General features: G+C 46.9%; 2 protein-coding genes and 1 long non-coding RNA gene across 3 annotated transcripts; 2 read left to right on the forward strand and 1 right to left on the reverse strand.

Annotated features, from left to right (window-relative positions):
• Positions 1-11,617: 11,617 nt before the first annotated feature.
• LOC121181523 (sialoadhesin-like) lies at positions 11,618-13,932 on the forward strand. Its single transcript, XM_041037447.1, has 5 exons — positions 11,618-11,697; positions 12,016-12,085; positions 12,347-12,682; positions 13,077-13,445; positions 13,549-13,932. The coding sequence occupies exons 2-5, from the start codon at positions 12,019-12,021 to the stop codon at positions 13,818-13,820; spliced, it is 1,044 nt and encodes a 347-aa protein (XP_040893381.1). The 5' UTR covers positions 11,618-11,697; positions 12,016-12,018; the 3' UTR covers positions 13,821-13,932.
• A 350-nt stretch (positions 13,933-14,282) lies between these two features.
• On the forward strand, positions 14,283-15,656 carry LOC121181528. The gene is made up of 3 exons (XR_005894044.1): positions 14,283-14,339; positions 14,860-15,250; positions 15,564-15,656. It is a non-coding gene; the product is annotated as an uncharacterized LOC121181528 (long non-coding RNA).
• Positions 15,657-15,893: 237 nt separating this feature from the next.
• Positions 15,894-26,569, reverse strand: LOC121181522 (NACHT, LRR and PYD domains-containing protein 1b allele 2-like). The gene is made up of 10 exons (XM_041037446.1): positions 26,518-26,569; positions 25,505-25,648; positions 24,434-24,474; positions 23,793-23,872; positions 23,307-23,362; positions 22,522-22,736; positions 21,303-21,574; positions 17,969-18,082; positions 17,726-17,867; positions 15,894-16,970 (listed from the first exon to the last, which is right to left on the reverse strand). Exons 4-10 carry the CDS (start codon positions 23,796-23,798, stop codon positions 16,618-16,620), a joined length of 1,158 nt encoding a protein of 385 aa, XP_040893380.1. The 5' UTR covers positions 23,799-23,872; positions 24,434-24,474; positions 25,505-25,648; positions 26,518-26,569; the 3' UTR covers positions 15,894-16,617.
• Between the last annotated feature and the right edge of the window lie 1,038 nt (positions 26,570-27,607).

The raw sequence follows: 27,607 nt of genomic DNA on the forward strand, positions 1-27,607 counted from the left end.
CACTTCGTCTCTGTTCCTCCTCAGATCGGGCTGAGATGTCACTGATCAGTCCTTCGATCCGAGCCATCTTCTGATGGAATTCCGTCAGCCGAGTATCCATGAACCCGAGGTGCTGTTTTACCTCCGTGCTTAGCGGTAGTGCCAATCTGCCAGCAGCGGTTTTTCCAATTCTCCGATAGATCAGGGCAGTACCCAGGCCAATCAGTAGTATCCCTGCTATCAATGTCCAATAGATAAATAGATCCTCCACGTCTTCCAGGGACAGCGCTTCCAGGCATACCAGACGCCAGGAGTCCCAAGCATCTCGGACATACCCCGCAGCGAATGTCCCCTCAGGGCAGAGTGGTTCTCCCGGTGATTCTTTATTTTGTGGGAAGATTCTGTCCAATGCACTGAGTGACCAGTTAATAAGCTCCATCTCAAAAAATATATCCCAAGAGTAGCAGAGCAGGGTGCTCAGGAAAAAAAAAATCACAAAGACGAGACGAGAGAAACAAAAAGCAAGCCAAGAGACAGTAGGAGCAGTCAGAAACACGTCTGCACTCCTCAGAAGCAGGAAGTAGAATATACTGGAACACCACTGTATATATGGGACTAATCAGCTCCTGTAGATACACTAGAAGGATTTTAGACTGAAAAGACATATATATTTTTATAATACCATCATATATCAAAAGTGGAAAATATGCACTAATGTTATTCACACAAATAATATATGTTTTCTTAATGTGCCAATTTTCCATATGAGCTGTCGTCTTCACCTTTTGTCCTCAGCTCATTTAGAATTATAAAGACAGATACTTGAGTCTGACTCATGTTGTTTCCTGCATTAATCAGCTCATCTTCTGTCTTAAGGAAAATAAACTTGCACGCATGTATTTAAACTACACATGGTCAGTGTCAGTGAACATCACACAGCTTTAATATGTGATAAAAGAACTTTTTTTTTTCCTTTGGACATTAGACAGTGTCCACTGTGACTGTCCACCTGAGTATGAATGTTTAACGGTGCAGAGACAGAATAACACAGAGACAAACTGCTGGCTAAGATCCCATCAGAGACCAGCAAACACTTTGTGTTGCTTCCTCCTCCCATTCCCCTCCTCTTCACTGGCTTCACTTCACTCCATGTGACAAATCATGGTTGTGGAGCAGAATGAAATGAGTTGGACTTGTCCACATTAGTCCTGCTGTTAGTCCTGAACCATGAAACGCTGCTTTAGTAGTAACATACTGAGCACACAGACACAGAGACAGAGGACTCACACACAGACACAGTCTCTTCCTCTCTGGATAACAGTTCCGGTAGGGGTCGCTAATGTCCGTGTGAAAGCAGCAGAAGAAGCAGAGACAGAGTCTCCAGCTCTTGTGTTCATCAGCAGCGTTCACACTGGGATTTCTTCCTCCGCTCGGCTTCATCTGCAGCACTTTCTCTTCTGGAAATGAACCGCTGGACACGGAGCTTCGTCGGGAAGAGCGCGGAGCTTTTGCAGCTGATTAAAGGACACCATGCTTTACTTCTGGATACACACCGTGTGGATCCCCGCCGTCACTTTCCTCTTTGGATTTCAAGGCAAAGGTGTGACGGGTATAGTATGAACCCAAGTGCAGTACAAAACAGGCAATGAACTGATGATCAGTTAATAGATTTATTAACTGGCACACAAAACAGTTCACGGGCTGGGCAGGGGGCTTGGTCGAGGCAGGCAAAAGTTCAGTAACAGAGAGGCAGGCAGAATCAGGCCAACAGTCCAGAGAGAGACAGGCTGAGCTCGTGGTCAAAACAGAAAGCAGAGGTAATTTACCGGGGGTCAGGCAAAACAGGCAGGTCGTACTCAGGCAGGGTCGGGTACCGGGAAGACAGGCAGGTAAACGCTGGAAAGTCTTGCATCGCTGAGAACAATCTGGCACTGAGTGAGTGTGAGGCTGGAGAATATATACTGGTAGGTGAGCTGATTGGTGAGTGAGAGCAGGTGTGTGATTAGTAAGTGAGAGCAGGTGTGTGATCAGTGACTGAGAGTGGGTGTGGTGATCAGTGGGTGTGGTGTAAGCAGGGCAGTGGAAAAGTACTGAGTCCATGGGCTGGAGCAGAGTGTGACAGAACCCCCCCCTCAAGGGACGGCTCCCGACGTCCCCAAAAGGTCCCATGAGCCAGGGCGGGAGGAGGGGGGAAACTGGAAGGCGGGTTAGAATTCCTGATACGAGGACAAGGTCACCTGCAGATCTCCCGTCTGCGACAGGGAATCCTCCTCTGGCTCAGGAGCTAGAGCAGCAGTAGGGCCGACAGCACGCACCCCTCGACGAGGGAAGCCCCCGACCATGCTGTGAGAGGGCTGGTCTGGATGCTGCCGATGAAAGTCACGGAGGAGCTGTCGGTCCAAAATGTGACGAGCAGGAACCCAAGATCTTTCCTCTGGGCCATAACCCTCCCAGTCAACGAGATACTGAAGGCCTCTGCCACGTACACGGGAGCGGATGATGCGGCGCACAGCATAGGTGAGTCCCCCATCGATGAAGCGAGGAGGAGGCGGTGGAGGAGCAGCAGGCACCAGAGGGCTCTCCCGGACTGGCTTGACCTTGGACACATGGAAGGTTGGGTGAACCCTCATGGACCGGGGAAGCTTGAGCCTGACTGCCACAGGATTGATGACTCTTTCGATGGGGAACGGTCCGATGAACTTGGGAGCCAGCTTGTTGGACTCCACCCGCAGTGGAAGGTCACGGGTGGAGAGCCAGACCTTCTGGCCCACCTGATACTCTGGAGCTTGGGAGCGACGACGGTTGGCAGCAGAGGAGTACCGGTCTGCAGCTTTCAGGAGGGAGGCTCTAGCTCTGGCCCAGGTCCGATGACAGCGATGGAGGAAGGCTTGAACTGAAGGGCAAGAGGCCTCCTTCTCCAGGGCTGGGAAGAGGGGTGGCTGATACCCATAGGCGCACTGGAAAGGAGACAGGCCTGTGGCAGAGCTTGTCAAAGTGTTGTGAGCATATTCCACCCACAACAGCTGCTGGGACCAGGAAGATGGGTTCTGGGACACAGTACACCGAAGGGCTGTTTCCATCTGTTGGTCCATTCTTTCAGTCTGGCCATTGGATTGAGGATGGAACCCTGATGACAGACTTGGTGTGGCTCCCAGCAAACTGCAGAACTCCTGCCAGAACACGGAAGAGAATTGGGGTCCCCTGTCTGAGACCACATCCACAGGAATCCCATGGAGACGAAAGACATGGTCGAGAAGTAGTTGGGCAGTCTCTTTAGCTGATGGAAGCTTGGGTAAGGGGACGAAGTGGGCCATCTTAGAGAAGCGGTCCACAATAGTAAGTATGGCCGTCTTCCCCTCAGATGGTGGCAGACCAGTGACAAAGTCTATAGAAATGTGTGACCAGGGACGATGCAGCACAGGAAGTGGCTGTAGAAGACCAGACGGGGCCTGACGTGAAGATTTGTTCTGGTTGCAGGTAGGGCAGGCATTGACATATTCCCGGGTGTCCTCCTCTAACGTGGACCACCAGAAGCGTTGCTGGAGGACGTCACAGGTTCTCTGGATCCCCGGATGACAGGAAAACTTAGAGGCATGAGCCCACTGGAGTACTTCTGACCTTAGGGCTGCAGGCACATACAGGCGATCTGGGGGGCAGGCACTGGGACCAGCCTCCCCCTCTGTAGCGGTTCTCAACCTCTCCTCGATCTCCCACGTCAGGGATGCCACAACACAAGGAGACGGTAGGATGGTGTCGGCAGAGATGGATTCGTCCCCTTCTCTCTGAAACTGGCGTGACAAAGCGTCTGGTTTGACATTGCGGGAGCCGGGTCTGTAGGAGAGGGAGAAATCAAACCTGGTGAAGAAGAGGGCCCATCGTGCCTGTCGGGAGTTGAGTCTCTTAGCAGTTCGGATGTACTCCAGGTTCTTGTGATCTGTCCAAACTAAAAAGGGCTGCTTAGTCCCTTCAAGCCAGTGTCGCCACTCCTCTAGGGCCAGCTTGACAGCCAGAAGCTCCCGATTGCCAATGTCATAATTTCTCTCAGCAGGTGAAAGACGCCGGGAGAAGAAGGCGCATGGATGGAGTTTCTGGTCACCTGCTGCTCGCTGAGACAGAACTGCACCCACTCCAACATCGGAAGCATCCACCTCCACAACGAACTGCCGTTCAATGTCCGGGAACTGGAGGATGGGTGCAGAGCTGAAACGGTTCTTCAGAGTCCGGAAAGCAGAGTCTGCACCGTGGGACCAGCGGAAGGGACTCTTGGGGGAGGTCAACATGGTGAGGGGAGCAGCAATGGAGCTATAGTTCCGGATGAAGCGTCGATAAAAGTTTGCAAAACCCAGGAAACGCTGCAGTTGCTTACGGGTCTCAGGAACTGGCCAGGACTTTACCGCCTCCACCTTAGCAGGATCCATCTCCTAGCGTCCCTCAGCCACAATGTAGCCAAGAAAGGCCACTGACTGGGTGTGGAACTCGCATTTCTCAGCCTTAACGAACAGCGAATTCTCCAGGAGGCGCTGCAACACAGTCCTGACATGGTGGATGTGATCCTCAAGGCAGGTGGAAAAGATAAGAATGTCGTCTAAGTAGACAAACACATATCTATTGATCATGTCCCGAAGGACATCATTCACCAAGGCTTGGAAGACGGCGGGGGCATTGGTGAGACCGAATGGCATCACCAAATATTCATAATGTCCGGTGGGGGTGTTGAAAGCAGTCTTCCACTCGTCCCCCTCCCTGATGCGTACGAGGTGGTAGGCATTACGAAGGTCAAGCTTGGTGAAGATCTTGGCCCCTTGAAGTAGCTCATGGGCAGAGGAAATGAGTGGTAGGGGGGTACCGGTTCTTGATGGTGATGTCGTTGAGACCCCGGTAATCGATGCAAGGGCGCAGGGTCTTGTCTTTCTTGTCCACAAAAAAGAATCCTGCCCCTGCAGGAGATGAGGACGGGCGTATGATTCCAGCAGCCAGAGAGTCATTAATATAGTTCTCCATGGCCTCCCGCTCTGGACCGGAAAGAGAGTAGAGGAAAGAGAGTAGGAGGTGACAGGTAACAGTCATAAGGGCGGTGGGGGGGCAGCAAGGTAGCTTTGGCCTTACTGAACACTTCCCTGAGGTCGTGGTACTCAGTGGGGACTCTGGCCAGGTCCGGGCAGATGCTGGGGAGCGTAGTCTGGCGAGGCATAGATGCATCCCGAAGGCAGACCTGGTGGCAGAAGCTGCTCCAGCTGAGGATAGTGGCTGTGGTCCAGTCGACATGAGGGTTGTGTTTGCGGAGCCATGGGAAGCCCAGGATCAGAGGAATGTTGGATGAGGGCAGGAGAAGAAACTGGATGGTCTCATGATGGTTACCAGAAATCAGCATGTGAACAGGGGCAGTCTGGTGGGTAACCGTTCCCAGAAGATGACCATCCAGGGCCCTGGCAGGAATCGGTGGGTTGAGGAGAATCCCCTCTAACCCGAGTTGCATAGCCAAGCCCTCGTCCATAATATTGCCATCGGAACCAGAGTCAATGAAGGTGGCCAGGGTGTGGGAGTCATCAGAGAGAAGAAGCTGGACTTGAAAGAGGGGGCGTTTAGTCTGAGAGGAAGATTTCACTCCTGCATGACTCACCAGGACTTCCTCATTCACTGGGGAGCTCTGCCCTTTAAACGGACAGAGAGAGAGAAAATGTCCAGCTTTCCCGCAGTACATACAGAGGTTCCCCATCCGGCGACGCTGACGCTCCTCTGGTGTGAGTCTGGTGCGACCCAGTTGCATCGGTTCTGGGTCATCAGAGACAAGTGTTGCAGGTGAGGGCGGGGAAGAAACGGATGGGGACTTCAGGCGGTGAGCTGCAGTGGAAAGTGCAGGGTCTTGTCTCCTCTCTCTTCTCTGGGCCCTGACCCGGAGGTCCAGTCGAGTGCTGAGCTCGATGAGTTCATCCAGTGTGGCAGGTAGAGGGTAGGAAACCAGTTCGTCTTTGATATACTCTGCTAGACCATGCAGAAAGGCATCCCGGAGTGCAGCCAGGTTCCAGTCACTCTGACGGGCCTTGGTCCGGAAGTCGATGGAGTAATCTGCCACGGACTGATTCCCCTGCCGTATGGAGAGAAGCTCAGAAGTGCCATCTGGACCTGTAGCTCCCAGCCCGAAGACCTTGCATAGCTCCTCCGAGAAGGCCTGGAATGAAGCACAGGCAGGAGTCTGCCTCTCCCACTCTGCAGTTCCCCAGAGGAGAGCTCTATCTGTCAGGTTGCTGATGACGTATGCCACCTTAGCTCCCTCAGTGGCAAATGTGTGTGGCTGTAGACTGAACAGCAGAGAACAGGAAGTCAGGAAGGGACGACAGAGCTTGGGATCCCCATTGTAGTGCTCTGGGGCCCCCAGCCGGGGTTCTGATATCATCCTTGGCAGAGTTGGAACTGGAGCAGGAGGTGAAGGTGCTGGTGCAGAGACTGTGGCCGCTGGAGAGGAAAAGGTGGAGGTCAGCTGTTGCAGTTGAGCTGTGAGGGCTGTGATGGCCCTGGCTTGGGCCTCCGCAGCTTGTCTGGCATGGGCAGCAGCTTCCTCCATCCGTTGCTCCTGAAGCATGAGCACTCTCTCGATTCTTTCAAACCGATCCCGTGGTGACGGTGGTTCTGCTGGGTCCATGACTGGCCAGATTGTACTGTGACGGGTATAGTATGAACCCAAGTGCAGTACAAAACAGGCAATGAACTGATGATCAGTTAATAGATTTATTAACTGGCACACAAAACAGTTCACGGGCTGGGCAGGGGGCTTGGTCGAGGCAGGCAAAAGTTCAGTAACAGGGAGGCAGGCAGAATCAGGCCAACAGTCCAGAGAGAGACAGGCTGAGCTCGTGGTCAAAACAGAAAGCAGAGGTAATTTACCGGGGGTCAGGCAAAACAGGCAGGTCGTACTCAGGCAGGGTCGGTACCGGGAAGACAGGCAGGTAAACGCTGGAAAGTCTTGCATCGCTGAGAACAATCTGGCACTGAGTGAGTGTGAGGCTGGAGAATATATACTGGTAGGTGAGCTGATTGGTGAGTGAGAGCAGGTGTGTGATTAGTAAGTGAGAGCAGGTGTGTGATCAGTGACTGAGAGTGGGTGTGGTGATCAGTGGGTGTGGTGTAAGCAGGGCAGTGGAAAAGTACTGAGTCCATGGGCTGGAGCAGAGTGTGACAAAAGGATCGTTTCACTCTTTTTCATTTCATGTCCTCTTTTTCATTTCATGTCCTGGCGTTTTCCGGAGCTGAGAGGGAAATTCCAGCTACCGTGGATGTTTATTGTGCGTGTGTCCGTCTGATGCTGACTCGAGTTGTGAAGGTATGTGGAGTGACGTCCCTTCCTGAAAACACCTGACATGACAGAGAGGTCTGCGCTCCTCACGGCGAAGCCTCTGACTTTCTGCTGCTTCCTGTTACAGCAGAGCTCTGTTTGCTCTAAATGAAGTTAGTGATGAGTGGAGCTGAGCCGAGCTGACAGCAGTCTTCATGTACAGTAGCAGTGTGTGACACAGAGAGCAGAGCAGCCTCAGAGGCTGATGGCACAGCTGACAGCTTCAGTACAGTCTCCTCTCAGCACAGTAGTAGAGTAGTGCAGAAACATGTGGAGCCTGTTGGACTGTCTCCACTGCTGGACTTATTTCTGAGAGCTGGTCTCTCTGATGAAATGTGTGTGTGTGACATTTGTATTAGGCCGTATGCAAGTTAGCTTGTGTGTATTGTTAAATAGCTGTAAATACCAAACCTAACCACAGAGTGGACTCTGGATACAAACCCCAGTCTCCCACCTCCACTGCTGTTAATAAACTTCATTACCTCATTCATTCAGAAAATCTGTTTCCTCTGAACATCATCCAGCCACATTATGTTTCACACATAATGGATTTACTACAGTTTAGTGTATTTAGTGTATGTGGTTGTAGTGAGAGAGGGAGTGAGAGAATGAATACAGGAAGACAGATGGATCAACACGGTGAACAAAACATACAGGTGTACAATGACAGTGTTGTGGTAAAGCTGAGTTACAATCCAATATCATAATACAGAGAGGGGATATATACTTCATTAAAATGAGCAGTGAAAGAGCACAGACGAGCCACATCAATTCACTGAACTCCTCCTGTCACAGTCACAGAATAATGATCACATTACTATAGAAACTTATGGATAAATGATGGAACAGTTCCTCATTTTCTCCGACCACCAAGAAAATGTGTTTTTCATTGAATCATGAAAATCTTTAAAACGAGTTTTGTGAGAAAAAAAGGGAAAAATGACAGAAGAAATTTTCTCCTCTCTCTTCAAAGACTTTTAAGATGCATCATGAAGAAATAAAGTACATCATTGTGTGGTGAATGGTGAACTGGAAACACAGAGCCTGGAAATGACAGAGTCAAACTGGCTCTTGTGGTGTAATTGTGCTCATAATAATAAAATTCTACAGCTGCTGCAGTGAGAACTTTTCCCTCATTCTTCTTTTCAAGATGTCAAGATGATTTTGTCAGTTCCATAAACACCCCCCCCACACACACACACACACACACACACCATCATGGAGAATATAGGACTTACAGCAAATCAGGATCTGTATTGATCATTCTTCATTGTTTTACCTGATGCTGCTCTGACATAACAAACTATAACTACTTGCAGAACAAAGTGTGTGTGTGCATCTTAAAATAAGGGTTAGTCGACACATTAAGGTCTCATCTATCTGCACAAACAAATCTCTCTTGTGTTCTATTCATCCAGTCATCTAATAATATTCACAGTTTCATAGAAAACAAACAGAAACATAATGTATCACACAAGCTGCTCCACATAGACCTAGCATAGCATTTGGAGCAGACACACAATTAAATTCCTCAAAGTTAAATTTAGGATCCATTTTTCAAGAGAACTTCCCAGAACCTTTTCACTCTATGAAGCTTTAAACATATCAGCTCACTCACACTGACTGAGGCTGAATTCTGAACAGATACAAGATTTGGAGCTTAGTGACCATTCCTTGACTGCATTCCTTTAGGTTTAAGTAGACACATCATTAGCTGATAAATGTTAAAATATGCATTTAGCTGTTTTTGTAGGACACAGACATCCTTAAGTTGATAGCAAGCTGGGGGAAAATACAAAACTTAAAACCTAAACATCATCTTCATCATCATCTTCATCATCATAAAAAGGAGGAATCCAATCAGTGGGGTTTTCAACATCTGACAGGAGATGGGTCTCAGCCAGAGAGGCCATCTGGTGTGTGATTGACCTATCAATAGACCTTACAATGAGACTTCTAATGCAGGGAATAATACAACATCCAATCAGACTGAACACACTTGCACCAATAAGTATACCAGTGATAGAAGATACGATAATTGATTTCTATTTACCAAACTTACTGTCAAACCAGTCCATCATCCATGTGTCAGTACCTGCATTGTTTTTTAACTCTACTGTAAGGGCTTCTAATTTGGTCAGTGCCCGTGTAAAGCTACCATTGGAGGCAGTATTGTTGGGAATGAATGTACAACAGGATTCTCCAAACATAACGCAAATGCCACCTCTTTCAGCCAGCAACATGTCCAGTGCTATACGATTTTGCCAAGCTATTAAGGACGTGGCATGTAGTTGTTCTCCTAGGGCTTTAAAGGAGTCTCTAGTGTAATTGAAAAAACGCTGTTGATTGTAATAGATATAATTGATCCAGTCGAAATTTTTGTTCATCATTACCCAGATAAAAATGGATTCAAACCCTGCGGCTATTTGATTTCTAGCCTCAAATTCATTAGGCAAACCACGGGGAACGCCAATCTCATCAATGTATATGTTAGGGTCCATTCCAAATACATCTCGCGTCTGGCGGTGACGGTCAGTGGCTGCAAGGAACCTTTGTTTAGGAATGACAACAATTTCCTGTACCAGCATTATATGGCCACACAAACCTGTCCAATTGAAAGGCAGGACAGACAATGTGTGTTGTTTAAAGGTGGTGGAGCTGTCCTTGTGGGCGGCGGGAGTCTTCCTGCTGTGGATCCTAGATTACATGAGGACCAAGAGGAGGCTCTAGAGCGGGCTCCTCGAGCTAGTAAACAGTCATGCTTACACAAATTAGTACTGGCGACATGCTGAACCCCCGCAGGTGAAGCTAGGCGGCAAAAAAAGTGTTTAGAAAAGCTCAGGGCTGCAGTTGTAACGGCCTCTGTTCCTGTCAGGTGAAAAGAATATAAAATAAATAATGTTGTAACCAGCGCTACTCTCCAGTCCTCCTCCTTCTCCAGAGGTACTCAGACTTATTAGTGTGTTACCAGCTAATCTACGAGCCACAATAAATAAATAAATAAATAAATAAATACATACATACATACATACAAATAAAATAAAATCGATAAAAGCGGCCAGAGTGCTCCCAGAGGAGGCCTCCTCTGTTCACTGAGGCTGTTTTTGTTGAGTACAGCAGCAGAGACACGTGTAAATTCTCAGGATGGAATGAATCTGTATCATGTCACAGGAAGCAAAGTTTTTACTGATAATCACAAAGATCTCCCACAGAGAGGCAGACGAGGCAGGCAGGGAGGACAAAGAAATCCAATGACCGGGGAAGCAGGTGGGACCTGGCTGCAGGACAGTGGACTGACCTCACACAGTGACTCCTGAACCTGATCAGACAGCACAGCTGCAGCAGGAGTTGATGAAAACACTGACTCTAATGGAAGTTGATGTGACTGTGAAGACAAATGTCTTCATACATGTCAGTGAGAGACCATTTGCCCGTCTGAGCCTTTCCTGTGCTGGACGTCCAGTGTGTGTGTGTGTGTGTGTGTGTGCACCCAGCCCACCACAGGCTCTGAGAGAATCTATTTCACAACAACTCATCATATCAGTGTTAGAGAGTGATGAAACAGTTTGAAACACTAACGAAGCAAAATGCATGATCTTCAGCAGAAATCTGTCACAGGCTGAGTGTTCCTTTAAAATCTTCTCCCTGCCTCTGAGATCCTTTTTGTCAACTGCTGTAAGTATCAGTGCATCTGGCTGGACGACATCATGGTTCACAGGTCAGCCTCCAAAACCCTCCTTCACCAGCAGCATGTGATTTACACTCCGCTGTCTGCTTTGTGATCGGGGCTCAGCACTTCAGTGCAGCCTGTGCTCACTGGTGAAGCGGCCCTCACTCCTCTCCCACACACAGATGCACTGGTTTTAATTACTGTTTTGTCTCTGCCCTTCATGCTGCCTCTTGGCCAGGTTGTAAATGAGAATTGGTTTTCTGTCGACTTACCTGCTTAAATAAAGGTTGAATAACTAAATAAATAAAAACATCAATAAAACAACAGAACTGTACGCAGGTCAGCAAACACTGTGCACAACATTAATGTTCTCATCTCTGTGTTATTCTAATATTACATTATTTATTATATTATTTTAATTATGTCATTATCACTAACTGCTGTTACTGTGGTGTGTAAAACACAGAAGTGGCTGCACAGAACTGAGACCTGCTGTGAGTCAGGGTTAAATCTATTCACAGTCCATGAGCAGAAAATGTGTGAATTTGCATGTCTTTGCTATAAAAACCATGTGGACCTGCTCATTGGTCTGGTATCACAGGAGGTTTCCTTAACAGGGAAGTTGAGTAATTAGTTCATTGCACATCAGCATCAGCATCAGCTCGTCCCTTCGCCTCAGAGGATCTGTGCTGCTGCTTCTCTGCTGTGGGCTCGTTTGGTGAGACGTTTTACTCTGATCCTTGTTAACGTAGAGAGTTAAATCCTGTTGCTACTGTTCAGACACTGAAAAACACCTGATGTGATATGTGGTCATTTTATTGGCTGTGGTTTGGTTCAGCAGAACGACACTCGTGAAACTTTAGCTCGGCGTCTGTGGAAACATTCTCCGTCGATGTGAAATGTGATGTTTCACTGTGCAGCTCTGCACATGATGTTCGTCACAAACTTACAACTCAGAGACGAGCGGCTGCACAGGAGAAGTTCCTGATGTCAGTGTTTGGTAAAATCCACTGAATGGTTGTGTTTGTAAATCCAGGTGATGACTTTGGTCCAGTGTGTGAACATGGTGACAGCCAGCGTGCTGCTGAGCCTCTTCTTTCTGTCAGGTGAGCTGCTGCTTCAGTCACTTTGAGGTGAATATTATGGTCTGTTTCTCTCTCTGTGACAGCACTGACTGTGGGTGTATGTGGCCTCAGACATCACCTGTTGGGGGGTGAAGGGCGGTTATTATTAATCATTAAGAAAAATGAAAAAAGACCATGATGCAACACTCTGCTGCTGAAGTCTGCTCAGTTTACTTTCACCTCATGGAGCATTTTCCATGTTACATTAATCACATGATGTTAATCATGAATCTGGTTTTACAGGAGCTTTGGCTGATTGTTCTCTGGAGCCAGACCTCTTCATTACTGCACCACAGAAGATGGAAGCACTGAGAGGATCTTGTTTGCAAATCCCATGTACCTTTAGTGCTAATCCTGAAAAAGGCTTTAACAGTAGCAGAGCTTCCTCTGGAGTGTGGATTAAAAATGACTACAGATTTCAGTTGAATCCAAACAATGTGATATTCAATGGTACTGGGTCAGTGAACAAATATGCAGCAAACATCACTGGAAACCCGAGTCAGAAAAACTGCACCACTCTGTTTTCCAGTTTAACCACAGCTGACACAGACAGTTACTTCTTTTTTTTAATTTTTATTCGTTTATTTTTAATGTTGTTGTCAGAGCTTTGGCTTTGACATGAGACTGGGACTCCATGGGGGGGGGGGGGGGGGGGGGCACCACCACCAGCCTGGACTGTTGATACAAGGCAGCGGTTCAGAGCCTGTGTTGGACGTGTTGTTCCTTCTTCGCTCACCACAGCTGTGAGACACATTTTATCCTCATTCTGACGTTTGGTGTGAACATAAAGTGAAGCGCCGGGCCTGTATCTGCACTGGCTGACTGATCACTGCATGAATAAGCAGGTGCTCAGGTGTTCCTAATAAAGTGCTCAGTGAGTGTTTTCCTTATCCCATCCAGAGACTTTTAAACAGTGAGGTCTCAGGTTTGAATGTTTTTTCTGAAATGTTGAGTTTGTTTCTCAGATGTTGAGCTGACACAAACCGGATTGTTTGTTTTCTTTGGTGTAAAATGAGTGTTTGTTGTTTCACCACAGATTCTGCTCCGAGCCCCAGGATTCACATCTCAGGTGATGTGAAGGAGAATGAGTCTGTGGGTATAACCTGCTCAGCTGTCTCTCCCTGTCCACAGTCCCCTCCCACACTCACCTGGGCTGTCCCACATGAGTCTCAGAACAAACTGGAGCAAAACATAGATGGAACCTTTACAGTTAAAATCCAGGAGAACATCACTCTGTCAGACAAACATGATGGACGCAGCATCTCCTGCTCTGCCAAATATCCTGTGAATGAAGGGACAGCTGTCTCACCAGCAGAGGACAAAGTGACTCTCAGTGTCTCATGTAAGAAACCCTTCAGCACCTGAAGATTCATGAGCTGTCAGCTGTCAGCCATGCAGGGCCTGATGCTCCTCCTCTCTCCTCTGTCTTTTTACATTTTGCCCAGATACCCCCAAGGACACCTCAGCATCCATCAGTCCACCAGGTGGGGTGTCAGCAGGTACCCAGGTGAACCTGACCTGCTCCAGCAGAGCCAATCCTCCCATCAGCCACTTCACCTGGTTCAAGCAGATCACAGGTGGATCCATCAATGTATCTGAAGGAGACGTTTACGGTTTCAACGCCACAGATGAAGGAGTTTATTTCTGCATGGCCACCAACGACCTCGGTGATCAGACGTCACCAACGATCCGTCTGAATCTGAACGGTAAATATTGAACTGGACTCAGTGTGAGACCGTTACCACAGAGCGTGACCTCTGACCTTCCATAAGGAGAGATCAAGTCACATTATTAGAGCAGTTAGTATGATGTTACATATGGAGTCAGAGGAGCATTAGAACAAAGCAGAAATCTGTAAAAGATTTATTTATTTATTTTCACATCTATTTGTTCATTTATTTCTGTTTTTTAAAAAACATCTATTTATTTATTGCAAATAAATTAAAAACTTTCAGTACATTAAAAAAATTAAATAATTTTTAGGACAAAAAATAAAAATAATTTATATGCAATGAATAAATAAAGACATAAAAAATATATAGAGAAATAAATGAACAAATAAATGTGAAATGAAATGAAAATGATGTGAATTATTCTCTGTATTTGATTATTTGAACATTTATTGATTCTTGTCTTTACGCCTCTTCATATTTACCCTCTGTATTTTGTGATTTTCTGATATTCTTCTTTTCCTTTCAGCTGCGTCAGATCAGGATCTTTCACCAGACCAGTTAAGGTAAGCTACTGGGAGAGGAGAGGTTCATCATCATGGATCAACTTTACTGACTGCAAGTCTGAAGAGGAAGGAAAGATCCACCTTAACACAGCTCCTGACTCAGCTCACACGATCACACAGGAGAAATCTGAGAAAGAAACAGAACGAGGCAGCTGACCTCACGTCTTCTCCATGATTCAGAGCTGAATGCAGAAACTACTCATTTTTAAAAGAAAGAGTTAAGATCCAGATGTTTCCCTCGGGGGAAGCCTGAGGGAAACATCTGGGATGGACTGAAACTCATCACACACGTTTGACACAACAGCTTCATAAACAGGTTGAAGCTTCAGTTTCTGCTGGTGACAGAACTCAGAACAGAAACACACACAAACTACAATTAGAGACGAAACAGCCTGAAAGCTCTGACCACAGCAGAGACACAGTCACTGTGTATAGCTGACATGATGAACATCAATCTGTGGTCATGTGACTGGTCACGTGTGAGGCTCACTGTGTGTGTGTGTGTGTGTCATCCTCACAGGACGCAGCAGAAGCTACATCAGCTCAGTGACTGAGTGATGAGCCTCAGGATGAAGAGGACGAAGCCACGTTCACTGTAAATGGTCCACTTACTGTCCTTCGCTCCATCATCGTCTCAGTCTTAGCTCCTACGCTGTTTTTTTCCTCCTCCAGTCCAAAGTGACCTCTGACCTCAGTGAATCATATTTCTGTGATGTTATTTTCTGTTAGTAAAAACATCTTGTGTAATAATTGAGCTCCTGCTGCTCTGATCCATGACGCCTGGTGTTTCCTTTGTTTCAGTGTCATTACTCTGCTTCACTGCTGTTTCCAGAGGACGAAGCTGAGATGTGTTCAACTGAATAAAAATACTTGAGTCCAGATTTGAACTTTCAGACTTAAGACTTCAGACTGTGTAACTGTGGACGACTGCTGATATGAGACTTTTACATTTACACAACCAAAAGCTTTCACCTGTGAACCACATGACGTTCACACCTCCTCAGACGCGTCATTCTTACTGTCAGTTATGAAGCGTGTCCATCTGTACAGAGCTCATATGATCCCATAAACCTCAGATCGTCTGATCTCTGGACTCACAGGAAATGAGCAGTAAGGACTGAACAGCCTGTATTTGATCAGGACGTTGGTGACAGAGGTCACGTGATGTCGAGCAGCTCATCCTTCTTTCTTACTGAAGCAGATGGGACACGTGCTTCACCACAGCTCTGCTAAACTTCACTCACTGCTTCATTTGGCTCTAAAATCTTTTTGCCCTGTTTTTTAGCTGTGAGAACATTTGGTGAGAAAAAATTTCACTTCTGTTCCGTCTTAGTTTCTCAAACCAAAACGCTGATGTTGTGATTACGACACTGACCGGCAGTGAACTCTGCTTCTACGACGCAAGTTTGAATCTGAAGTTGCTCTAAAAGACGGTGGACGAAGTTTTGTAAAAAGTAACAGCTCAAAGCAAAAAGAGCAGCTCAGACAGAGCTGCCTTCCACAGGCTAACGTCCTGACTGAAGCGTTAAACACTGTACAGTCAGTGTGACGCAATCAGAATCATGAGACTTTATTTCTAAGACTGGACCCAAAGAACAGAACAGAACTCAGAGCAGAGACAAAAGGCAGTTCAACTGTTTCATTTTGTTCTGAGAGTCAGGCTTTAGGCTCAGAGGGAGTTCAGGCAGACGGCTCAGGCTGCTGTGGTCTGAGGGAGGACGTGAGTCCAGGCTCCTTCCACAGATGGTGAAGGACAGAGCCGGGGACCACGTCTCCAGAGACCAGCTGAGCAGATGTTTGAGCTGGAAATCCTGGGGCACAGGTAAGACAACAGACGTGAGTAAACCAAACCAACAGGTAAACGTTCGTCAACACAGGTAAGTCATGATGTCCCCTCGCTCTGTCCTGTTCCTGAAACAGCAGGAACAAGAGGAGGAGGGAGACCCCGTCTAAACCCTAACAGAGACTGGTTTTGCAGGTGCTTTGGCTTCTGATCCTGAGGAATCAAACCTTTTCATTACTGCTGCACAGGAGACAGAAGCACTGAGACCATCTGTAACTATGGAGCTGAATGAAGAGGCATTCAGCTGCACCAGAGATGGAGAAGACTCTGGATCTGACTGTAAACTGACTGTGAGACCTTCAGCTTCCACCCTGTGTCCTCACTGTCTCAAATCCCTCTCTGCTTCTTTCACTGTTAACAGACACTCAACAGTTGGTGAAGCCGTGTAAATAATGTGAAATTCATCCTCACAGTCCACAGTTTGTGGCTTTAGCTTCATCTTAATGTGAGCACTCTGGAAAGGAACGGATCCACCTCGCAGAGGGCAGCGATCAGAACAGAGCTGGCTTCAGTCCCCTTTCTTCGCACTGTGTCGATCACGTCTCGTGCTTTATCTGCTTTGCATTTGGTTTGGGCTGACTGCATTTCATCATCATTTATAACGCCACGCTCAAGAAGTTTGTCCAGAAGCTGCTTTAGAACAGATTCAGACACTCTTTTAACAAACTGCCCGCGAACTAAGAGCAGCCTGTCCTCTGCTGGAAGGCTGTCCTCTGCTGGAAGGCTGTCCTCTGCTAGAAGGCTGTCCTCTGCTGGGAGGCTCCTCTGTACAGTTATCCTCCTTGGACCTGGAAGAAAACCAGAGAAAGACTTTTGTTGATAATCACTTTCAAACAGATCTAATTACAAAAGTGCAAATGAAATGAACAGAATTGTTTTCTGTCTGCTGCAGCCTCTGCTCTGTACATCACCAGACACTATGGACAAGCCCCTCCACATGCTGTCAATCACACAGACACGTCCCTGTGATTGTGGTTCTACTGTTTGATTAAACTGTTTGTGCATTGAAGCTGTTGGTTGAGGTGAAGCTGAATTTGAACTTTTAAAGGCTGATTATTTCCTCCATATTATTTATCTGAAAATTCTCACATGTGAGCAGCTGGAACTGTTAGATCTTTGGTATTTCTACAGGCAGCATTTCCTGTCACTCGACTGTTTCACTTCTGTTTGTAGCAGTTTAATCATCAGTAAAGCTTCATGTTTACTCAGATCTTTATATGTTTTGTATGCAAACATCTTAATTAATTAATTAGTAAGTAACTAGAAGTAACTAGAAACTGTAGCTGTCAAAGAAATGTGAAGCAGTAAAAAGCAGAATATTTCCCTCTGACACATAGTGAAGTTTGCTGCACCATAAGCACAAACACCTAAAATCTGAACTACAGTACTGGAGTAACTGTACTTAGTTACATTCCAGCACAGAGAACTATGACCTCATCCAGATGTGCTCCACTGCATTTATACCTGCATTTATACCTGCATTAACATGTTCTTGATCAAAGTTACTTTCAGTAACTTTTCAGCAGGTAGACGAAGTATTTACCGGTGAGCTCAACTTCATGCTTCCACACATCTGTACTTGTTTGGTCTCGGACTGTTACAGCTGCTTCTTCTATGTTTGTAGGCAGACGGATCTCAAATATTGGGTGGTAATTTGGTCCAAAATCCAGGTCAAAATCTTCTTTCTGAAAACCAGTAGCACCAGTATCAGGATCTTTAGCGTATCCAAAGTAAACTTAAGGTAACCAGCAGCAGTTTATAAATCATGTTCATCTGAAATACTCACCTCAGGCTGTACTTTAAAGGCCACCGGACAGTGAACAGTGTAGCTTTGGTCTTTGATGAGTTTGCATTTGGAAGGTGACTGGATGTACTCAGAATTTCGCTGTTTTGCACTCACCTTAGAAGACATGAGAACATTTTAGTTAGAAGGCAGATCAGCAGCAGAGCCCCACTGATCAGAGAAATCAGAGATTTTCTCTTTCATATGTTCTCCTGACTTCTGGTAGCAGTGAGGGAGATACTGGGCTGGATGTAGCCACACACCAGCTTTCCTGACAGTCCCTGTAATGTAATGTTTATCCAGTTCTTGTCAATCTTTGTTAAATCACAGAGGTTTTCTCGAGCTTCACCAATAAAATAATTTAAAAAAGGAAATTCCATCTTGCCCCTCCTTGAACCGTCACCTTATCATGGTGGAGGGGTTTGAGTACCCGAATGATCGTAGGAGCTATGTTGTCGGGGCAAATTGCCCTGGTAGGGTCTCCCAAGGCAAACAGGTCCTGGGGGCCCAGCTCAGCTGCCATGTGTTGGAGTTTTCCCCGGTGAATGAGAGGGTCGCCTCCCTGCGCCTTCGGGTTGGGGAGAGGTCTCTTACTGTTGTCTTGGCCTATGGGCCGAACAGCAGTGTGGAGTACCAGACCTTCTTGGAGTCCCTGGGAGGGGTACTGGATAGTGCTCCAACCGGGGACTCTGTCATTCTCCTGGGGGACTTCAACGCCCACGTGGGCAGTGACAATGACACCTGGAGGGGTGTGATTGGGAGGAATGGCCTCCCCGATCAGAACCCGAATGGTGTTCTGTTGTTGGACTTCTGTGCTAGTCGCAGTTTGTCCATAATGAACACCATGTTCAAGCATAAGGGTGTCCATCAGTGCACATGGCACCAGGACACCCTAGGCCGGAGGTCAATGATTGACTTCGTGGTCGTGTCGTTTGACCTTCAGCCATATGTCTTGGACACTCGGGTAAAGAGAGGGGCTGAGCTGTCAACTGATCACCACCTGGTGGTGAGTTGGATCCGCTGGCGGGGGAGGAGGCCTGACAGGCTCGGTAGGCCTCTGTTGGGAACGTCTGGCTGAGCCCTCTGTCAGGGGGGTCTTCAACTCCCACCTCCGGGAGAGCTTCAACCAGATACCGAGAGAGGCTGGGGACATTGAGTCTGAGTGGACCATGTTCTCTGCATCTAATGTTGATGCGGCCGTCTGGAGCTGTGGTCATAGGGTCTCCGGTGCCTGTCGTGGCGGTAATCCCCGAACCCGGTGGTGGACATCGGAAGTAAGGGATGCCGTCAAGCTGAAGAAGGAGTCCTATCGGGCCTGGTTGGCTTGTGGGGCTCCCGAGGCGGCTGACAGGTACCGACAGGCCAAGAGGGCCGCAGCCCGGGCGGTTGTAGAAGCAAAAACTCGAATCTGGGGGAGGTTCGGTGAGGCCATGGAGGAGGACTATCGGTCGGCCTCAAGGAGATTCTGGCAAACCGTCCGGCGCCTCAGAAGAGGGAAGCAGTACTCTACCAACATTATTTATAGTGGAGGCGGAGAGCTGTTGACCTTGACTGGGGACATTATTGGACGGTGGAAAGAGTACTTTGAGGATCTCCTCAATCCTGCTGTTACGATTTCCGTTGAGGAAACAGGGGATGGGGGTTCGGTGGCGGACTCATCCATCACCCAAGCTGAAGTCACTGAGGTGGTCAAAAAGCTCCTTGGTGGCAAGGCACCGGGGGTGGATGAGGTCCGTCCCGAGTACCTCAAGTCTCTGGATGTTGCAGGGCTGTCTTGGCTGACACGCCTCTGTAACATCGCGTGGCAGTCGGGGACAGTACCCCTGGAGTGGCAGACAGGTGTGGTGGTCCCTCTTTTCAACAAGGGGGACCGGAGAGTGTGCTCCAACTATAGGGGGATCACACTTCTCAGCCTCCCTGGGAAAGTCTATGCCAGGGTGCTGGAGAGGAGGATTCGGCCGATAGTCGAACCTCGGATCCAGGAGGAACAATGCGGTTTTCGTCCTGGTCGTGGAACACTGGACCAGCTCTACGCTCTCTATAGGGTGCTCGAGGGTTTGTGGGAGTTCGCCCAACCAGTCCACATGTGTTTTGTGGATCTGGAGAAAGCGTTCGACCGTGTACCTCGTGGCGTCCTGTGGAGGGTGCTCTGGGAGTATGGAGTCCGGGGCCCTCTGCTAAGGGCTGTCAGGTCTCTGTACGACCGGAGCAGGAGCTTGGTTCGCATTGCCGGCAGTAAGTCAGACCTGTTTCCAGTGCAGGCTGGACTCCGGCAGGGCTGCCCTTTGTCACCGGTTCTGTTCATAATTTTTATGGACAGGATTTCTAGGCGCAGCCAGGGGCTGGAGGGAGTCCGGTTTGGGGACCACAGGATTTCATCCCTGCTTTTTGCAGATGATGTTGTCCTGTTCCTGTCCTGTCCTGTTGTCCGGCTCCGTCAAACCAAGACCTTCAGCATGTACTGGGGCGGTTTGCAGCCGAGTGTGAAGCAGCTGGGATGAGAATCAGCACCTCCAAGTCCGAGGCCATGGTTCTCAACCGGAAAAGGGTGGCTTGCCCTCTCCGGGTTGGAGGAGAGTTCCTTCCTCAAGTGGAGGAGTTTAAGTATCTTGGGGTCTTGTTCACGAGTGGGGGAAGGACGGAGCGTGAGATTGACAGGCGGATCGGTGCAGCTTCCGCAGTAATGCGGTCGATGTACCGGTCCGTCGTGGTGAAGAAGGAGCTGAGCCAAAAGGCGAAGCTCTCAATTTACCGGTCAATCTACGTTCCTACTCTCACCTATGGACATGAGCTTTGGGTCATGACCGAAAGGATAAGATCTCGGATACAAGCGGCCGAGATGAGTTTCCTCCGCAGGGTGGCTGGGCGCTCCCTTAGAGATAGGGTGGGGAGCTCGGTCATCCGGGAGGAGCTTGGAGTGCGGCCGCTGCTCCTCCACATCGAGAGGGGCCAGTTGAGGTGGCTCAGGCATCTATTCAGGATTCCCCCTGGACGCCTCCCTAGGGAGGTGTTCCGGGCATGTCTCACCGGGAGGAGGCCCCAGGGAAGACCTAGGACACGCTGGAGGGACTATGTCTCTCGGCTGGCCTGGGAACGCCGCGGGGTTCCCCCGGAAGAGCTGGAGGAAGTGGCCAGGGAGAGGGAAGTCTGGGCGTCCCTGCTTAGACTGCTGCCCCCGCGACCCAGCCCCGGATAAGCGGGAGATAATGATGATGATGATGATGATGAAATTCCATCTTATCACGTGAGTAACTGTTTTTTATTTGTTTCACAAGGTCTGATAGATACTGACGAGTTTGGACTGAAAGTGAAGCTGAAACATTTCATAAATCTTTACCTCCTCCAGAGGGACGTTGCTCGGCAGGAGAAACACATTGAGGTTCTGCCTCTGTGTTTGTGGGTTTGGTGGTCGAAGGAACAGCAAAACTTGGCCATTAATTGGTTTCATGTTGTTCCATAACCTCCCTAAAATGTCCCAGACTAGACCAAAGGAAGACAGATGAGGGACGCTGACAATCACGTGAGTGTTTGTGATCTCCAGCGGTTCGAGGATGGTCATTCCATCACCAGTGATGTGGACGACTGACAGCAGGCCTTCAGACAGCAGAGCTGTGAAAACACAGAGGAGTTCAACATCCGTGTTACTGACAACAGCCTCAATACAGTAGCAGCGATCACTTTATTCTATATGTGGGACACTCAGTCTTGTCACTGAAGAATTAAACAGTTGCCCACAGTTAGTGGGTGGGCAGCCGGTGAGGGACTGGGCCCTTGCTGCTGCAGGTCAGACTGCTTTCAGTCAGCTGGGGTGAGGTTCAGAGGGGACAAACCTCTGAACGTGGGGGATCAGGCTACAAGAAATGACAACAAAGAAAAGATAATGGTTTTTAATATATTCAGGATCCTCAGAGGATAGATGACCTCAGAGACCACCTGCTCTTTACTCTGTAAACCTGTATGCTAATTAGTACTGTATTAAAATGTTATTTCTTCAGTGTCAGTACAAACATATTGTTAATGAGAACAATAAGACTGACATCACATATCTGACTCTGTCGCCGTGAATTTTAAATATCATTTTATCAATAAATTGAGAAAATGGGTTTGTTCCCTCACTATTTATCAAAGAAAACTTTCAAAATAATATGATGTTTTGTTTTGTTTATGTACAGTAGACCCATGTTCTTCTAGAAAATGTCATTTCATTGCTTTGGTGATTATATAACTCTTCACAGCTCCTTGATGTTTTTTACTGTCGTTTTTACTGTAAAACTCTATAGTTGATACGGAACTGTGTGGAAATAAAAATGAAACTAACAAACTGAGCTTTGTAGAGCCAAACATAAACCGAGTGTGCCCCAGTGAGCTCTGATAAACCTCATCATGCTTGAGATCTTACTGACCTCACTGAGGCAGTTCTCTGACATACGTTAGAGTGGCTGCTGGGACAGATGTCTGCAGTGACTGTGGCTGTAATGAACTCTGCAGCTGCAGGGGACACGAACGGGACTATAGGGTTTGATCACTGCTCTAACGAAGCACAATAATCTGCTCACCATCCTTAGTTTCACAGTGTGGGAGGTGGAGCTGACAGACAGCATCCTCAGGACACTGGATATCAAACAGTGGCCCTGCAGCTGTCCTGCCAGCTGATTGGAGGAGGCTCTCATCCCACTGGACAGTCTTGTAGAAAAGCTCCGCCTCCTGATCCATTACAAACACCAGTCCAGTTAAAGTACACTGGAACTCACCTGGACCAGGACACCTGAACCTGTAGGACACAGAAGGCTGAATGACCATAACAAACCACTTAAACCCAGAAACTCAAAAACTGAGCTCGTCCCAAATCAGACTCCACTTCATGAGCCCTGAGAGCCCAGAGGAAAGAGGGGACAAACTGCAGGTTCAGTTCAGTACTCGACTGTGCACGCATGTGCAAATACAAAGTCCAAACTGTCAAAAGACAAAACAGGGCTGTTAAAGCTGACTGACAGCTGGTAAAGCTGCACTGTCGTCATCAGAAACTGATGTCACTTCAGGTCACGGTTCAGAGGAAACTACTCGTTTCTCTAAAAATGAGTTTTCCTCGATCATTCTCTGTCTTCAGTGGGACGGACTGAGACACAAGGTAAACATGCAGATGAGGAAAACGAAATAAGACGGACACACAGAGGAGTTTACAGCACATACACATGCACAAACACAATATCACTATATGACCCTGGGGTTGGCACTGGAGGAGAGAGAGGGACAGGAGCCTGCAGAGACCACATCAGCTGACTGCTATGGCTCAACACAGTGAAGCTGTGGAGGGAGAAGGAGCTACTATCTTTATCATTACCTGTATGAGACTTTTGCAGATTCAGTTTGCAGTTCAGGAGTGAAGCTTGATGGAGGCTGGGATTCAGAAAGAAACATCATAATTTTACTGGAAATAACCAACTTCTGTTCAGTGAAGCAAACAAATGTTCTTCCATAGTCCATACTTAACTGAAGCTCACTGTACAGATCAGAGGGACAATTAAGTCTGAGTGGACAAATAGTGTGACACAAGTATAAGGTGCCACTGTAATTATTTACAAAGGACATATGTGTGCTTTGAAGCACAGCAGACTCTGCGGTCTGTGGATAAAGGCTGCTGAGGACTGAACTGGTACAGAGTCAGAATCCACACAACAGATGGTTTAGTTTCCTCATCCAAAGAGACACTTGATGCCTTTCTCTCCCCCCTGTACAGAGGGTGAAGTACTGAATGCTTGTTTTCCATTGCCTGCAGTGAGTCGAGCCCTTGAATCTGAGCATCAGGATACAACGATCTTTCTCTCACCTTCATCAGCTTTGTGTTGTGGTCAGACACATCCAGCTCTGAGTCTGCTGTGTTTGGTTCCTGTTTGAGATCAGAGTCGCCTGAAGGGACGAGATGTCAGAAATCTGAGTTTACTGTTACTGTCTTCATCGGATCTGAGTCAGATAATATGAGCAGCAGCTCAAAGTCTCCTGTCATCACTTTGACTGTGGTCAAACTGCGACCGGCAGACTGCAGATCTCTGTAATGATCAATTCCTCCTTTTTATTTAATAATTCAATTTTACCTCATGTTGTCACAGTAACTGCCTTGGTTTATTTTCTTCTACTCAGCCTGCCGCTCTGTCCCCGTCTCCAGATATGTCTCACTTCCCCAGGCCCAGGCATTTCTGAGATATATTCCAGACTTGACAATCCCCACCTGTCCACCAGGTGTCCTCAAACTTTCCCACCAATCCTGCTCAACATCCACCTGTTTAGATTCCATATCATCCCCACCAGGACTCAAGTCAGGAGTGAGAATCTAGACTTAAGACTTTAAGGATCCATATTCCCTTGAAGTAAACACAGCCTGTCTTCCAGAGCTCGAACCACATGCTCATTGTACACTCAGATTTTACTGAGGACAGACTGATGGAAAGGAGACACTGTTTCAGTACTCACATGCTTTGTCTCCGGAAGCTTTAATCTCCCTGTCGTCGACCCTGTGAGGACGGACACAACCACAACAATTACAAAGTGAGTGGAGAATCATCTGCTTTTGTTTGAGTTAGCTTCATTAAACCCAACAGTGATAATCCGAGATCAGTCTCACCCTGCTGATTATTAACTGATCCTGTATCTGACACCTCTCAGTCATGAATTTTTGAAGTTTGGTCCTCTGAGCTAAGCTTCATCATTTTTCACTGTATATTTTCCCAAGATAGATTATTCTAATTTTTTGTACTTTTCTCTGGCTGCAAAATCATTCACTATTTCTGTTTCATTGGTAGATATTTGTACTGTGTTGATTTGGAAGATTCTGAGTGAAACCTACTGAGCTTGTCTTTCATTGGGTTCTGTAGGTTTGTTGCACACTAGATGAAATTATTTTGTTCCATGTGCTGATCTTAAAAATATTCATCTTAGTTCATGAGCTCAATACACATACAGTATTGTTCAAAATAGTCCTTAGATAGGGACCACCTGATTCACACCTGTTTTTTCACAAAATGGATGACCTCACTGATTGAATGCCACACTCCTATTTTTTTGAACACGCCCCTTTCAACTAATTGCCCAATGGCACAGCCTTAAGAGTGTGCATATCATGAATGCTGGGTCTTGTTTGTTTTCTGAGAATCTACTGCACCTACTGGTAACTTGTTTGCCATGTAGCAATAAAAAATATACTAAAAATCTGGATTATTCTGGTTAGTCACATTGTGCTGCTATTATCTTGAACAATACTGTATTCCATCCATGTCCGTTAAACTGAAAAGCCAGAGTTAAGACAAAACTTAGCTGACTGACCTTTGGTGTTCCTGATTACTAATATCTGACTGGCTGACTGTCCTCTGTGTCTCTGTGTCTCTGTCTTCCTGTCCCTGTTCTCCTCTCACAGCTTCAATGAGGAAAGCAGCCACTGAGAAGGTTGGAGGTTTACAGGAGACACTGGATCTTTGCTTTGATACGAACTGTGTTTAGTACAATACAGCTGAAAGCAGCATGGACTGACTCCAACCCTCTACTGACCTCAGAGTCTGCAGTCTACAGTCTGGACTCTGCACAAGATCAGACAGATCCTTCAGGTCTGAATCCTGCAGGTCATTTCCTGTCAGGTCCAGGTGTCTCAGATGGGAGGGGTTGGACTTAAGAGCTGAGACCACTTTTTTATGCCTTGAGAGTGAAGAAGCACACAGCGTTAGACGCACAGTATAGTTAGTTAGAGTTCGCCTTTACCTGCCATGGTCGTTGTCCGTATTCCTATCTATGTGTTTGTTCCAGTTCATGATTCAGAGTATCAAGTCAATGACAGAACGTAAGTGTCTGTTGCTTGTTATAATGCTCACATGCTGTGGGTTTAATAAAAGTGTACAAGTTTAGCACAATGTGAGATATTCTGGCCGTGTTAGGGCGTCCTGATGGTAATTTCCAGGGCAAAATATTAAGTTGTTATTTCAGTCGGTATCCTCGTTATGTTAAGGAGGACTGGATAGTGGTTTATTACTACTAAATGTTATCGCCTTTATGTTATTCTAGATTAATGGCAATGCTGAATATTGAACTGTGACAATAAACATTGCTGGGAAAACAGAAGAATAAACATCTCCTTATATCTCCTCCTGTATCCAGATCGATACACCATCTTGTCTGCTGTCATAAACAAGCCAGCCGTCCTCCATTACCTCACAAACATGCTGAGTTTGCTCTGAATATCTGAGTCACTTTGACTTTAGTCTCATCACTTTCTAGTCGTGTTGGAAGAAGAAAATACTGAATATATATTTGTTGATGTGAGTGTGGAAAAAACTTGGATGTGATTTAAAGAGTGAAGCTTTTTTCTTGTTAAATGAAGTTTTGAAATCTGTAGCTCAACGTTGCTCTGCCACAGTCAGTGGACTAAACCACAGAAGAAGAAAACAGACTTTACCATGAAGATCCTCAGTGTGGATCAGTATAATATCAGTGTGATGTCTGCACTTTACTGTCAGCACAACTTTCACATCATATTCATCTCAGCACACAAGTAAACAATGGAGTCTGACCTCAGAGTCTCCAGTCTACAGTGTGGACTCTGCAGAAAACCACACAGATGATTCAGTCCTGAATCCTGCAGGTTCCAGTTTTCACTCAGGTCCAGGTGTCTCAGATGGGAGGGGTTGGACTTCAGAGCTGAGGCCAGAGAAGCACAGCTGATCTCTGACAAACTGCAGGAACTCAACCTGAATAAAGAATAAAATATGTGAGTTTAGGAGACAAAGTTCCTGCTTGAAAGCGTTGAGTGTTTCATCATCTGTTCAGAGCTGAAGAAGGTTGAGAATGTACAAGTTTGGAAAATGGAAACTCCAAACACCTGAACCAACAGGATGCAGCTTAAAAACAGTCAGATACTAAAAGTCAAACACAGCTCTCATTAACTTCAGTCACTATAAACATCACAGATCATAAAGCAAAGAGTGAAGAAACATTTCTTTCTGTCTTAATGTGGAATATTTGCTTTGTATGTGAAGAAATATAAAAGTCAACTGAAGGTGAAGATGAAATTGTTCCAAAGTAAAGAGTCAATTAGCAAGTGTTGGATTTTGAATCTTCATTCAATGAGTTTGAAATATGAAGCTGAACAAGATGCTCAGTGTGGATCAGCATCAAATCTCTGAGCTCAAATCTCCTTCAAAAAGTCCCACATTCACACTCAGGTTTAACAGTTTGGAAGTTTTCAAAGTGTTCACTAAGGTTTCAAATGAAATCTTTCATATTGTGTGAAATAATAGTTTGAGCCTTTGATGTTTTGAGTGTGACTGAAGTTTGTGTTGAGAGTTTGAGAAGCTGCAGACATTCAGCACATGTGCAGTGTGTTGAATGAGACATTTCATCACATTCCAGTCATGTGTCTTTGGTCCAAAGCAAATTCATCTTCATCCAACACTCTCTGCTCACACATTTGAATCTGCTGTTCCAGCATTGCATTCTGGGATTCCTGGCCCCACCTTCCTGGTGGCTGTCAGCTTAGGGGGGGTCTGTGTCCCTGTGACAAAGACATAGTGGGATGTTGACACCCAGTGGGCTCAGTGATTGGTCGGCTGTGTGGAGCTGAGAAAGGAGCCAGGGTTTGAACTTCTCTCTCTGCTCTGTTTT

Source organism: Toxotes jaculatrix, chromosome 5 (assembly GCF_017976425.1).
Source record: "Toxotes jaculatrix isolate fToxJac2 chromosome 5, fToxJac2.pri, whole genome shotgun sequence".
Lineage (NCBI taxonomy): Eukaryota > Metazoa > Chordata > Actinopteri > Toxotidae > Toxotes > Toxotes jaculatrix.